Below are 15,088 nucleotides of genomic sequence, written 5' to 3'. Positions count from 1 at the left end.
GCGCACCAAGCACGTCTCCACGTACCCGGGAGCCCCAGGGCCGCGCGCGCTCCGCAGGGCTCCGGGGCCAGACAGCTCCCTCCCTGCCGGCCTCTGCCCCGCCCGCCGCTAGGGGGCGCCGCAGGCTGCCCGGCGGCTCGGCTCGCCGTCCCGGAGCGCCAGCGCGGGCGAGCGGCGGAGGCCGGCCAGGCGGCGGCCATGGACCGCTTCGTGTGGACCAGCGGCCTCCTGGAGATTAACGAAACGCTGGTGATCCAGCAGCGGGGGGTGCGCATCTACGACGGCGAGGAGAAGGTAGGGCGGCGGCCGGCCGGGCCTCGCTCCGCGACCCCAGCTCCCCGGCTGGCCTCGTCGATCGGCGCCGCCCCCGCTGTCCACGCCCGCCCGGCGCCGGGCTCCGGCCCGACTCGGGAACGGCTCCCGGGGGGAGCGCGCGGGCGGCGCCCCGCTCCCAGCCCGGGCAGAGACCCCCGCTCCGGGCGGCACGGACGCGGGCAGGGAACCCCGAGTCCTCGCCCCCGATAGCGCCGGGCAGGCCGGTTCCGCCTTTGTCCCGAGGCCGCCGGGTCCTGAGCTCCCGAACCGGGCGTGGCTTCGGGCGCCGGGACCTGGGGGAGCCCGGGGGACAGGGCGGTCCCGGCCGGAGCGGGAGCGGGGCGAACCGAAAGGATTTCCGAAGAGAAAAGCCCGCCTCTCCTGGGACGCCTCGGCCAGAGGCTGTGTGTGTGTTGTTGATTGCTCGTGGTCCGGGAGAGACGTTGGAAAGGAGGTTTGATTGTTTTGTCGAGTGATGGAACAGGCCGTGCCTGGTAATCCAAGCGTAAATCATAAAGAGGTGTGTTTGCAGATGGCAGGGAGAAATATTACCTGTGTTTCACGGACACGTTAACATTCACTGGAGACTACCGTCATACTACGAACGATCATCCTGTTCTGAATGAAATGTATGAGCTGGAATTAGGGGGGGGTGGGAATTGCTTATCAGCATTTTTAGTTTCCAGAAGTTTTCACTTGCTACCTTCTCCTTCCTTGTAGTTTCCTTAGAGAGAAACTTCCTCCTGTACTTTGGAACTCGTTGCCTGACCCAGAGCTTTTCCTGTCTGTACTGGAGAGTAGCTTGAGGCCTCCTTCCTTCCAGGGCGGGGCTTAACTCAGCCACCCAAGGCACCGCTGATATGCCTGGGGACCCCGGTGCCCTGCCTCCTCGAGGGAATTTTTGCATGTTTTTATTATTGGGTCGAGATTCCCTTTTTTTTTTGTTTGGACTTAGAAACTCTGTTTCGGAGAAGGCAATGGCACCCCACTCCAGTACTCTTGCTTGGAAAATCCCACGGGCGGAGGAGCCTGGTAGGCTGCAGTCCATGGGGTCGCTAAGAGTCGGACACGACTAAGCGACTTCACTTTCACTTTTCACTTTCATGCATTGGAGAAGGAAATGGAAACCCACTTCAGTGTTCTTGCCTGGAAAATCCCAGGGACGGGGGAGCCTGGTGGGCTCCCGTCTATGGGGTCTCACAGAGTCGGACACGACTGAAGCAACTTAGCAGCAGCAGAAACTGTTTCCTGGCTTCCTCCGTGGCTCAGTTGGTTAAGAATTCTCCTGCCAAGGCAGGAAACACGGGTTCGATCCCTGGGTCAGGAAGATTCCTCCGGAGAAGGGAATGCCTACCCTCTCCAGTATTCTTGCCTTGAGGATCCCATGGACAGAGGAGCCTGGCAGGCTACAGTCCCTGGGGTCGAAGGGGCGGACACCGGGTATGGAACTAAAACAACAGCTCTTTTTACTGCTTCAGTATTTTTATGAACTTGATCTCAAATTGGGTTTGCATCTTTTGCTTGGCATGATTAGCTAAATGTCTTTGTTTTTGTAAACGGAGGTTCCACGTATAGAACTGTGGTGACTGGGAAGCTTAATCAATGTCCCCTTCCTCAGGGGATTGGAACTTCCCCACACAACTGGTCTTCAAACACAGCTCCAAAGTCACCCTCTGATAGCAGTCTTGCTTTTGCAGATCACCACAGTGTTGTTCTACCGTAATTCCAAAATGCAAATTAGAGACATCTTGGCTAACACAATATAACTATAATATCTTTAAAACAGTAAAAAATCAAAACTATTAGTAGTTGGATATAAAAAAAACCCATTGCTGAATCAGCAAATTTTAGTTTTTCCTTTATTTATATTTCTGCTTGTTTTTGGGACAAGTAGATATAGGTATCAGAGGATTAAGAAAAAAGTTATGGGAAAAATTTAGTTGAGCCTTTTAAGTCAATTATTATTATTATTATTTTAAATAACCAATTCTTGTTACTGAAGTATAGTTAACTTACAATGCTGTGTCAGTTTCACGTGTGCCGCAAAGTGATTCAATTGTTATATTACAGGTTATTTGTTGTTGTTCAGTTGCTCAGTCATGTCAGACTCTTTGTGACCCCATGGACTGCAGCCTTCAAGGCCTCCCTGTCCTTCACCATCTCCCAGAGTTTGCTCAAATTCATATCCATTGAGTCGATGATGCCATCCACCCATCTCATCCTCTGTCGCCCCCTTCTCCTCCTGCCCTCAATCTTTCCCAGCATCAGGGTCTTTTCCAATGAAGTTATTACGAGATATATAGTTCTCTGTGCTACACAGTAGGTCCTTGTTAGTCAAGAATTCTTAACTGTTCTGCAAGTTGGGGGTGCTGCGGGAGGGGTGTACGTGTCTTGGAATCAAAGCAGGGCTCTAATGTGGTCCCCAGGCCAGATCTACTCAGTCACTGGTTGAGCCTTCTCGAGTACCACCTGAGGCCAAACTGAGTCCCAGGGGCAGTCTTGTGTCCTGGCTTCCTTGCTCTGCTGGAAGGTGTCCAGATGGCCCGTGGTCTGAAGCCTCCAGGAAGCTGCACATCAGCTTCCATATGTGAGCAGGAGCCCTTTCAGAATCTCTCACTTGCCCCCTCGTCTCAGCTCCACAGTGCAGACCTGCCAGCCTTCTCAGCTTTGCACTCAACCCATTCCCCCAGCCAGCGGGCACAGGGCTAAGACCAGTGGGTGCTCTCTCTTCAACCTTGTATCTTCTGGCTCTTTGTGAGTGTGAAATACATTAAAGCAAGCGCACCTTGAATAGACACAGTACCTACTATGTGCCAGAAGCTTTTCATGATTTAATCATCTCAGTGGGCATATGAGGTGACTATTTTACTGAATGAGAAGAGAACTCTCAGAGGTAACATAATTTGCCTAAGATCCGCTGAAGTAGATTACCAGAAGCATGTGTGCTCAGTTGAGTCCAACTCTTTGAGACCCTATGGACTGTAAGTGGCCAGGCTCCTCTGTCCATGGGATTTCCCAGGCGAGAATACTGGAGTGGGTTGCCATTTCCTACTCCAGGGGATCTTCCCAACCCAGGGATTGAACCTGGGTCACCACAGAGCCAGGGGTTAAATCTCTGCTGATCAGATTGCCAGAGCCTGTGCTTTGTTCACAGTGCTGGAGTGCTTCAGAAACACAGCAGTCACCAGTGCCAGCCCCTTTCTGTCGTGTAATGTGTATCTTCCACATGCAATGCGTTTTTGAAACAGCGTGTCCTCTGAAAATGAGGACGCTGAGACCTTCAGTGGGTGGTTGAGAAAACTGCAACCTGTCCAGGGTCACACAGTTGGTAATGGTGGAGCCAGACCACTGCTCTTTCCACCGCCCAGGTGCCTTTTGCTTGTTTATACAGGCACAGTTTTCATGGGCCCCTTATGACCGGATAATGTGTTGTTTTCATAAGCATTGTAGACAGGTCATTTGTTTCAATTCACAGAAGCGTCTGTTAGCCTCAGCTAATTTAAAAAGTAATGTAAGAAGGTTAGTGGTGTGTCAAGTGTCAAGTTGCTAGCTTATCCTAGAAGATTTAGAAAATGTATTTTCTTAAGCTGGCTATTTCACTTTTTAGGAATTTGAGGTCAGTTCAGTTGCTCAGTTGTGTCCGACTCTTTGCGACCCCATGAACTACAGCATGCCAGCCTTCTTTGTCCATCACCAACTCCTGAAATTTGCTCAAACTCATGTCCATGGAGTCGGTGATGCCATCCAACCATCTCATCCTCTATTGGCCCCTTCTCCTTCTGCCTTCAGTCTTTCCCAGCAACAGGGTCTTTTCCAATGAGTCAGTTCTTCGCATCAGGTGGCCAAAGTATTGGAGTTTCAGCTTCAGCATCAGTCCTTCCAGTGAATATTCAGAACTGGTTTTCTTCAGGATTGACTGGTTTGATCTTCCTAAATTTTAGGAATTTACCCTTGGGAAATAGTCAGGGACGCATAAAACTATAAAAACTATAATGAATGCATATGTGCATGTCAGCAATATTATATGTATAGATATAGACATCTCTCTCTATATATATATAGATATACATAGGCTTCCCAGGTGGTGCTAGTGGTTAAGAACCCACCTGCCAATGCAGGAGACATAAGAGACAAGAGTTCGATCCATGGGTTGGGAAGTTCCCCTGGAGGAGGGCATGGCAATCCACTCCAATATTCTTGCCTGGGGAATCCCATGGACAGAGGAGCCTGACGGGCTACAGTCCACGGGGTCACAAAGAGGCAGACTCGACTGAAGCAACTTACACAGCACATAGCGTATATACGCTGGGAGGGATTGGGGGCAGGAGGAGAAGGGGACGACAGAGGATGAGATGGCTGGATGGCATCACCGACTCGATGGACGTGAGTCTGAGTGAACTCTGGGAGTTGGTGATGGACAGGGAGGCCTGGCGTGCTGTGATTCATGGGGTCGCAAAGAGTCGGACACGACTGAGCGACAGATCTGATCTGATTATTCTGCAATATAGGGAAAAATTGGAAGCAATCTGAATGTCCACTATGGGGCTTGGTTAATTAAATATGACATGCCCTAACCAGCTTGAGGAATGACTAACAATAGGCTGCTAAGTGAAAAAAGCAAGTTATAAAATTATAAATATCATGGCCTCATTTTAAGTTTATATCCACACATCCTGGCTGGTCTAATTATGAATGATTTCATTTTTGTTTTCAGACTTAAAAAATTTTTTTTCAACAGCATATTACTTTTATGGCAGACAAACGTTAAAACAGTAAGAGTTTATTCAGCGAATGCCTAAGTTATTTTAACTCCTAACTTTTAAGTAGTTGAAATTATTCTAGCTCCGAGTGGTAAGCACAAACCAGCCTAGACTTGTCTGTGGGCTTGAGCTCGTAATCCCTTGCAATCCCTGAAGCCAACGATTATTACACAATGTCTTCACTGAGGGCAGCAACGCTTTACGCATTACGTGTGCGCATTGTTCACCCCATAGTAATGAAACGTCCTCTGGCTTCAGCTTTAAACTCGCAGCCTTATGCTTGGATTTCAGACAGATAAGGTGCAGTTTCTTAACCAGGACTATTAGGTAGTTATGCTGTGTAATGTGGCATCAGGTACTCTCAAGCTGACAAAATATTTGCTCCTGGGAAAGGGCAGTCTTACTCGTTGGCAAAAAAGAGATTTTTAAAAAATAGCTTGAACTCAATCATTTGGTTTTGTGTATGCCACATTAGCCAAAACATTCGTCGCCAGACCAAAATAAGTGCCAGGAATGAGTATGTGTTACTTCAGATGTTACTTCTCTGAGGTGCTGAAGTGCTTGGTGGAGTAATCTCTCTCAGAGTGTCTTCAGCCAGGCAGTGCAGGTTTCTTCCCGTGCATGCTTGTTAACCGTATTATTTAAAGTCACTAATGTTAAGATATTAGTAATACAGTTAGTCAGAGAAAGCAATGGCAACCCACTCCAGTACTCTTGCCTGGAAAATCCCATGGACGGAGAAGCCTGGTGGGCTGCAGTCCATGGGGTCGCTAAGAGTCGGACACGACTAAGCGACTTCACTTTCACTTTTCACTTTCATGTATTGGAGAAGGAAATGGCAACCCACTCTAGTGTTCTTGCCTGGGTAATCCCAGGGACGGGGGAGCCTGGTAGGCTGCTGCCTATGGGGTCGCACAGAGTCGAACACGACTGAAGTGACTTAGCAGCAGCAGCAGCGATACAGTCAGTGTTACTCTTAGAAAATCATTTTTTAAAATTCGTGTTAAAAAGTATTGGTTATGTATTAGGATAAGCCCCTGGTGGCTCAGATGGTCAAGAATCTGCCTGCAATGCAGAAGACCCAGGTTTGATCCCTGGGTTGGAAAGATCCCCTGGAGAAGGCAATGGCAACTCACTCCAGTATTGTTGCCTGGAGAATTCCATGTATTAGAAAAGGACTTCTGACAAAAAGAGTGTTTCTGCTTATGTTTGATTTAATAAAAAATAATTTATATACATTTCAGAGTTGCATGAAGTCATATATACCTGTAACAAATTCCTTTGTCTTTTCTTATTAGATGAATAATAAAGTTGTTAAAGATGGGTAAGCTGAAAGAAGTAGCTTGAGATAATCAGTATTCCTTTCCTTTTGGCACATTCTGTCTGTGTGATTGTGCAGGTGTGTGTGTAAGCATGCTCTGTGTGTTGCTTCCTTCTTTATTAATATCAAGAGTATCTTGTTGGAAAACCCCATGGACAGAGGAGCCTGGTAGGCTACACTCCATGGGGTCGCAAAGAGTCGGACACGACTGAGCAACTTCACTTTATTAGTATCAAGAGTATCTTGTAATATATTGTCAAGTGCCTATATAAGTACATTTATGTATATTTTTACTTAAGAATGATACATAATGTTCTAATTGGTTATTTACTTGATATACATTTTTTAACCACATTATTTTAAACTCAAAAGAATTATTATTGGTAATAATCTATGCTATGCTAAGTCACTTCAGTTGTGTCCGACTCTGTGCAACCCCATAGACGGCAGCCCACCAGGCTCCCCCATCCCTGGGATTCTCCAGGCAAGAACACTGGAGTGGGTTGCCATTTCCTTCTCCAATGCATGAAAGTGAAGAGTGAGAGTGAAGTCGCTCAGTCCTGTCCAACTCCTAGTGACCCCATGGACTGCAGCCTACCAGGCTCCTCCATCCATGGGATTTTCCAGGCAAGAGTACTGGAGTGGGGTGCCATTGCCTTCTCCATCTGGACCCTTACTAAAATCCTTTCGAATTTCTATTTTATAAATAGGATCAAGCTTGTATCTTTTGAAATAACTGCTCCTCAAAAGGATATGAGCACGTCCTACCTATGGCCAATTCTACTCTCTAGCAATTAGAGTGAATAGAAGCTTCCCATGTATTTCTTGCTTTCAACACAAATGGAGAGGTTTGGCTTTCCAGTCTTGTTGGGTTCCAACTCCAAAATTTGCTTATTTAAATAATTTACAGTGTATATCAAGAACCCACCCTGTATGTGTTCTTTAGTCACTCAGTCGTGTCCGACTTTGCAAAATACTTCCAGTGCATAGTAACAAATTATGAGGATTAAAAGTTTGGTTCTAAAGACCTAGCTGGCTTTTTTTGTGATTGTATTATAGTTTTTAAAAACATTTTAACATTTGTATTTTGCATAAATGACACGATTCCATGATTAAAAAATAAAAAGCTAAAAGTCTCCCTCCCATCCTAGGAGAGACACTTTGTCCCCAGTGCCCGCTCAGAAGTCACCAGCGCTTCACTCTAGAGTTATACATTTGTGTCATACACAGGTGTTCACGTAAAATACAGTCTCTTCCCTTTTAAAGTATCACCTTATACTATGCATACAAAGTTCTGACACTTTGCTTTTTTCACTTAATCTATGTAGAGAATTTACCGTATTTCATTAATTCTAAATGTACATTCCCCTCAACCCCCTTCTCCCCCACACACATTTTAACAACTCTGGAAGCCAGATGTATCTTATGATTAATGGCATCTTAGGTTTTATCAGATACAATAAATACATGAAGAGTCTCCTCATTCTTTTTAATGACTAAGTTGTCATTCCTCGTGTGGACTTTCATTTCCCTGGTGATGGACATTTAAATTGTTTCCTATCTTTTGCTTTTAAAAAACAGTAATGAGTAACCTTATATGCTGCTGCTGCTGCTGCTGCTAAGTCACTTCAGTCGTGCCCAACTCTGTGCTACCCCATAGACGGCAGCCCACCAGGCTCCTCCATCCCTGGGATTCTCCAAGCAAGAACACTGGAGTGGGTTGCCATTTCCTTCTCCAATGCATGAAAGTGAAAAGTGAAAGTGAAGTCGCTTAGTTGTGTCCGACTCTTTGCGACCCCATGGAGTGCAGCCTACCAGGCTCCTCTGTCCATGGGATTTTCCAGGCAAGAGTACTGGAGTAGGGTGCCATTGCCTTCTCCGAACCTTATATACACATGTGCAAATTCATCAGTGGGATTCCTTTCTAGAAGGACATTGATTGGATAAAAGGGTTGGTGTATTTATATTTTTGATAGATGACAGTACACTGCCCTCCAGCGATATGTGCAAATGCTTATTTTCCCAACATGTCAGCCGCTCAGTGTTACCGAACTTTTGAACCTCTGCCAATCTCATGGATGAAAAGGGTAGCCGGGTGTTCTCTCAATTTGCCTTTTTCTTATCATCAGTGAGGTTAACCATCAGTTAATGTGTTTAGGAGGCATGTGTAGTTCCTTTGCTGTGAACTTTCTGTTAATAGTCTTTGCCCATTTGTCTAATGGATTATAGAATATTTTCTTACTGATTTGTAAGAGTATTTTATATATTAAGGAGATGTACATGTTTGTCTCTGATGTGAGTTACAACTATTTCTTCCAGTCTGCCATCTTTGCTCTTGATGATTTTTGCCATGAAGAATGTGTGTGTGTGTGTGTGTGTGTGTGTAGGTGAATTGTTCCATCTTTTCCTCTAATGCTTATGGGTTTACTGTTTTTCTTAGAAAGATTTTCTCCCCTCCGAAGTGATTTCAAAAATTCTCTTATGATTTTTCTAGTGCTTTTATAATTTTTAACTCAAATAATTTTATATTTTTTTAATAAATTTTCAATTTTTTAACTCTGTCCAGAATTTGTTTTGGCATGTTGTGTTAGGTATAAATCCTACTTTGTTTTTTTTTGTCCCTGCTGAGCAATCCAAGTGTCTTAGTACCATTTATTGAATCTCCATCCACACTCATTTTGCATGTGTGTGTGTCTTTTTCTGGATTTTCTTGTTATTTAAAAACCATTTTAAAAATATATATGAATGTTATACACTTTCAGTCTCATGGTAAAAATTCAATCAATAGTGAGATATATGGTTTTGGAAAAGAGCCCTTGGCTTCTCTTTCTTCCATTCCTTCATACTTTTTCTAAGATAATATTAACAGATCATTGAGTATGGATCCCATTTAGACCTTTTTCTACCATTTATCTCATTTATCTGTTTTCATAGTACATATACACATCTATCTGTCTATTTATAGATATATCTCACATGTAGTTTGAGAAATATGGAGTTTATTGATATCTATATCTATCTGTCTATTTGTCTAGTTACATTATATGCAATATCCTTTGGTTGCTTTCTTCCCCGCTCATCCTATGTCTTAGAGTTTCATGATAGTTTATATAGCTCCACCTCATCATTCTTTTTCATCTCTGCCTGGATTTCATAGTATGAATGTATCACTCCTGATTTAGCCACTCCCCTACTGTTACATAGCTAGGTGGTTTGCAATTTTTTTCCTAATTTTAGCAAGGCTTATGAAGTGTGTAGCATTGGTTCTCTTTGACTTATGACAAACCTAATTCTAAAATGTTTATGTGATTGACTTACTATCATGCAGTTCATGGGGAAGAAAATCTGGGCCATGTTGTGTGATATGTTATTAATATCTTGTGATGATCTTGTTTTTCTAGATAAAATTTGATCCCGGGACCCTCCTTCTTAGTACGCACCGTCTAATTTGGAGAGATCAGAAGAATCATGTAGGTTTGAATTATTTGCATTAGTTCTAGGTTTTAAGTCACTAATTGCTTTAATTTTTTCTTTCTGGCAAAGCTATAAGTAGATGCGATAAATTTTTGCTTTCAGATGTCAGAAGAATGTGTCCCATGGTCTCTCTCAATGGGGTGCAGATAGAGGAGTTAAGGTCTAGCCTCTCATTCAACCCTGAAACAGACGGTAATTACTGTACAGAGAGTCTTGATGACTCCTGGATTTTAAGCCCAAATCAGATCCTCCCCCACATTCGAGTGTCCCCATCAGTCAGCAGTCCCTCAAGCAACCCAGTCTCCCTGATTGTTCTTGAGAAACAGGAGGAGGACGCCTGCTGCCAAGGGCATGCTTCCACCTACATGTTGAGGGGAACTGCCTCTGGGTCACTCAGCAAGAGGAGAGACCCCCTCCCGCCCCGTTTTTTGCATTTCTAGGAGGAGAGGACTCAGTTATATGTATACACCTGATATCTTGATCTCAAAGAGCTTTAACTTGAAAGTGTGTGTGTGTGTATCTGTGTGTAAGTTTCTGTCTTGTAAAAGAAGCAACACAGCATGGCCCCCAACCCCATGAACTTTTAGTTCTACAGGTAAACTATGCATTGTACTGAGGCTCTTGGAAAGGTCACTAACCACTGCAAATTTTGTCTCTTTTTGCCCTGCAAGAACAGTTTTTCCCCCTTGGTGGTAATACTGCCCTTGTTGATAATGCGTACCTCAGAACTGGTAATTTGCCTAATCCTTTCTTTTTAAAGAAATAAGCATTCAAGAAAGACATCTATTTTTGGAGGGATAGCTGTCCTCAAGCCATATATTTATAAATTATTCTTGGTATACTTTTTTTTATTATCATGGAAGGAAGCTAAAATGGCTATCATTAGACCTATTCAATGCCAATCATTCATAATGGAACAAAAAGTCATTATAGAACTTTATTCCTATTTCTAGTTGATCATAAGTTTCTCAACTTGCCACACACCCCATAAATTTATAAAACAAGGATTTCTGAGGAATCTTATGGATCCTGTTTTCTCTTGATTCCCTCCCAGGAATGCTGCATGGCCATTCCTCTTTCCCAGATCGTGTTCATTGAAGAACAGGCAGCTGGAATTGGAAAAAGGTAAGGTCTGTATATGACAGTCTTTATGCACAAAAACATTTCCAGTCAAGCCATCCTCATTAACTTGGTTGTGTCATTGCCCAGTCAGTCATGGCCATGACAGCCTATGTGTGAGCGAATCTGTTGGTTGTGTTTACCTTGAGAAAGTATTGTCCTGGGCGAATAGAGAAATAGGTGAGGAAGGTTAAGAGGCATAAACTTCCAGTAACAAAATAATTGAGTCATGGGTGTGAAAGGGACGGTGTGGGGAATATAGTAAAAAATTAGGTCATATCTTTGTACGGTGTCATATAATAGGCAGACTCCTGAGTAGCTCAAACAGTAAAGAATTTGCTCAAACAGTAAAGAATTTGATACAATGTGGGAGACCTGGGTTCGATCCTTGGATCAGAGAGATCCCTGGAAAAGGGCATGGTAACCACTCCAGTATTCTTGCCTGGAGAATTCCGTGGACAGAGCCTGGCGGACTGCAGTCTATGGGGTGGCCAAGAGTTGGACACTGAGCAAGTTTCACTTTCATATAATAACTAGACTTATCATGGGGTGGTTTTGAAATGTATAGAAACATCAAACCTGTCTGTTGTGTAACAGAAACTAACATAGTGTTGGAGGTCAGTTATACTTCAAAAACAACTAAATTCATGGGAAAAGAGATCAGATTTGTGGTTGCCAGAGATGGTGCTGGGAGGGAAGGGAAAATTGGATGAAAGTGGTCAAAAGGCACAGACTTCCAGTAATAAGATAAATAAGCAATAGGGATGTGATGCACGACATGATGAATGTAATTCCACTGCTGTGCACTATATATGAGAGTTGTTAAGAGTAAATCCTAAGAGTTCACCTCACAAGGGAAAAAAAAAATTTTTTTTTCTATTTCTAATTTTTGTATTGGATGTTCACTGAATTTACTCTGGTAATTGTTTCATGATGTGTGTAAGTCAAATCATTATGCTCCATACCTTAAACTTCTAGTGTTATATGTCAGTTATATCTCAAAACTGGGGGAAAATATCTATGTTTACAAAGAGATGTTATCCTACTTTAAACTCATTGATAAATGGAAGTCATTCTTAAAGCATGAATCAAGTACTAAGGTTGTTGTAGTATCCTCGGGTCATAATAAATAAGTGTGGGTCAGCTGTCACTGAATATATTTTCAGACACTTGAATCTTTTTATTTGCCCTGACACATGGCTTGCAGGATCTTAGTTCCTCAACCAGGGATTGAACCCAGGCCCCTGGCAGTGAAAGTGCAGAGTCCCAACCACTGGACCACCAGGGAACTCCCCTGACATTTGCTTTTATGCATCTGTGTATCTCTCATGGTCACCTGATGCGAAGAGCTGACTCCTTGGAAAAGACCCTGATGCTGGAAAAGATTGAAGGCAGGAGGAGAAGGGGACAAAATGAGATGGTTAGATAGCATCACCGACTCAATGGACATGAGTTTGAGCGAACTCTGGGAGATGGTGGAGGACAGAGGAGCCTTGCATGGTGCAGACCATGGAGGCACAAAGAGTCTGGCATGACTTAATGACTGAACAACAATAATATTTCTCAGACAGTACTTAAGATCAGAAATGACCCATCTGAGAAAAATGCCTGACTTTACTCCTAATTCTAGTTGACCATAAGTTTCTCAGTTTCAACTTTTTCAGGCATCAGTGTTGAATAGAACATCACAAGAGTTAGTGTCCAAACTGGGACATTTATTAGAATAATAGGGGACCCTACTTATCATTAGACCAGACGAGTATAAAAAACAGGACTGTCCCCAAGCAAACCAGGAGATGTAGTCACCCTGTTTTAAAGCCAGAGGTTGAAATGTTTCTGTTTATTCAAGTATATAAGACATTTTGGCTTATATATACTTGGGCGCATGTAATTGAGGACAACTTGCAAACAAATATTGCTGGTAAGGAGTTTTTCCCCTACCTGGGCTTATCTTTAGCTCTCATGTAGTCAGATCCTGCAATCAAAGAACCGGGTCCCTCAGCAGCGAGAGCACAGGGTCCTAACCACTGGACTGGCAGGGAATTTCCAGCATGACTCTTTTTATGCTGACTTTGTTTATACTTCATTTTGTATCATCTTTTAGCTTTTCATTGAGTTTCCTTTGAAAAGTCCTGATAGTTAGGGCTCCAGGTTTTTTTTAGTTTTATGGGTTGTATGGTGCTTGTGCTCATTCCTAACTGATCCTGACTGTCATAGTTTGTTTGTTTCCCTGACAGTTCATTTCAAACAGTCTTGGGATTCTGCTTACACGGTTTTATTTGCTCGCTTCACTTAAAGATAGTCCCCAAGAAGGAACCCATGGAGAGTCCGTCCACGCCTAGCCCCAGTCCACTAACCAAAGCATTTGTGACGTCACGGAGGCCCCACACGTGGTTGTTCAATTTTAGGATGATATTTAGGCAGCTCTATGGGCCTAAACAAAGTAATACTGCGTAATCGGTATATTCCTTGTGTTGGCCCAAAAGTTTGTTTGGGTTTTTCTAGAAGATGTTATAGGAAAACTCAAACGAACGTTGTGGCCAAGCCAATATAATGTGGTCATAGAGAAAAAGGTCTAAGCTAGGTACGCAAGATACTTTGAGTTTTTCAGTTTTGCTCATGTTGCTAGGAGATTGTTTATTGAGCTGGTGGGGGGGAAAAGACACAGCACTGAACAAACACAGTGGTGTTTGTAATGGCATAGAAGATAGCAGTTGTCATAAAGATCCTGGCAGTTTGTGATCCTGGGGCAGCAGCGTTTTGAGAATTGTTTTTGCTGCAGGATATCTCTCTAAATCATGTCATTGACTGAGTGGCATTTTCCAAAAATGACACTGTGGAATGTTAGTTTTGGATGGAGTTTTAATAAAATGTCAGCTGGCCAGTTTTACGCAGATAAGTTATCACATTTTGTTTTCAAATGAGTACGGTCGTATGCCTTGGCAGAGATGATCGGCCCCCTAGTCACCTTTGGAGATGACTCTGTGGGTGGAAAACCTGATTGTCAACCAGCATCATAAACCACCCCACATTCTGCAAGTTTATTTTGAACTGATTTCATAAAACCACATTTTTATTTAATCTATAGAGCTGGTAACTTTAATTTTTTTGGTGCACAGCATATACATGTTAAGTAGAGAAATTTTTGAGAGATTCATTAATACTGAATTGATACAGACTTTAAAAGGATTCCTTTCAGGATGTTCTTTGTTTCTACATGAATTTTTTAAGTGATCTGAAATACGTTAAAAGTTACAAAAATAGAATTAGTGGCTTTTTTTTTTTTTTTTTTTTGGCTGCGCTGGTCTCCATTGCTGCATGTGGGCTTTCTCTAGCTGGGGTGAGTGGGGGCTTCTCACTGCGGTGGCTTCTCTTGTTGCAGAGCACAGGCTCTAGGGCACGTGGGCTTCAGTAGTTGGTGCTCCCAGGCTCTAGAGCACAGGCTCAGTAGTTGTGGTGCACGGGCTTAGTTGCTCTGTGGCACGTGCGATCTTCCCGGGCCAGGGATCAAACCCGTATTCCCTTAGTTGCATGGTGGATTCTTAGCCACTGGGCCACTAAAGAAGCTGCCAAATTAGTGATTCTTAAAAGGCAATCCAATACATTCCATCTGCTTTTTCTTCAGTGCCAAAATAGTGGTTCATCTTCACCCAGCTGCTTCTAACAAAGAACCCGGCCCATTCCAGAGCAGTAAGAACTCCTACATCAAGCTCTCCTTCAAGGAACATGGCCAGATTGAAGTAAGTCTCCTTATGAATAAAACTGAACTAGAAAAGTGGCTTTGTATAAATTCTGGTTGTTGTTTGTTTATAGGATGGAAGGCAGTATTGCTCAACATACCCGTTTTCACCATAACTTTCCAATGAAATTTTCATCATCTCTTAAACCTGATCAGTGAAGAATATGAAGTTTAGGTTTCAGTGGGAACAGGAAGCAGGAGGATGTGGGAACAGGAAAGATCGGAGGCTGGAAATGAGCTAAGTCGTGGCACTAGGTGACTAGTGAAGGGTTCGGTGCTGTAATTTGTTTGGATGAAGGGACAGAGGATGATGCAGTGAAATGTGTAACTTCCTCTGTGCCTGAACGTTCACCAGCCTTA

The 15,088-nt window shown here is 43.6% G+C and overlaps 1 protein-coding gene across 2 annotated transcripts in view; it reads left to right on the top strand.

The window, feature by feature from the left end:
* Positions 1-124: 124 nt before the first annotated feature.
* VPS36 (vacuolar protein sorting 36 homolog) overlaps positions 125-15,088 on the top strand; it is a 31,956-nt gene continuing 16,992 nt past the window's right edge. The window contains exons 1-4 of one of the 2 annotated variants that reach the window (XM_025262942.3): positions 125-294; positions 9,798-9,866; positions 10,925-10,995; positions 14,615-14,729. In XM_025262942.3, coding sequence (XP_025118727.1) covers positions 199-294; positions 9,798-9,866; positions 10,925-10,995; positions 14,615-14,729 — 351 coding nt within the window. In that variant the 5' untranslated portion in view covers positions 125-198. Of the gene's footprint in view, positions 295-624; positions 836-9,797; positions 9,867-10,924; positions 10,996-14,614; positions 14,730-15,088 lie in introns of those variants that run through there. The other variant, XM_006065764.4, reaches the window with a different exon arrangement.

This window comes from Bubalus bubalis, chromosome 13 (assembly GCF_019923935.1).
Source record: "Bubalus bubalis isolate 160015118507 breed Murrah chromosome 13, NDDB_SH_1, whole genome shotgun sequence".
Taxonomy (NCBI): domain Eukaryota; kingdom Metazoa; phylum Chordata; class Mammalia; order Artiodactyla; family Bovidae; genus Bubalus; species Bubalus bubalis.
Note: the sequence above shows the minus strand (reverse complement) of the source record. Positions and strands in the feature narration are given on the sequence as shown.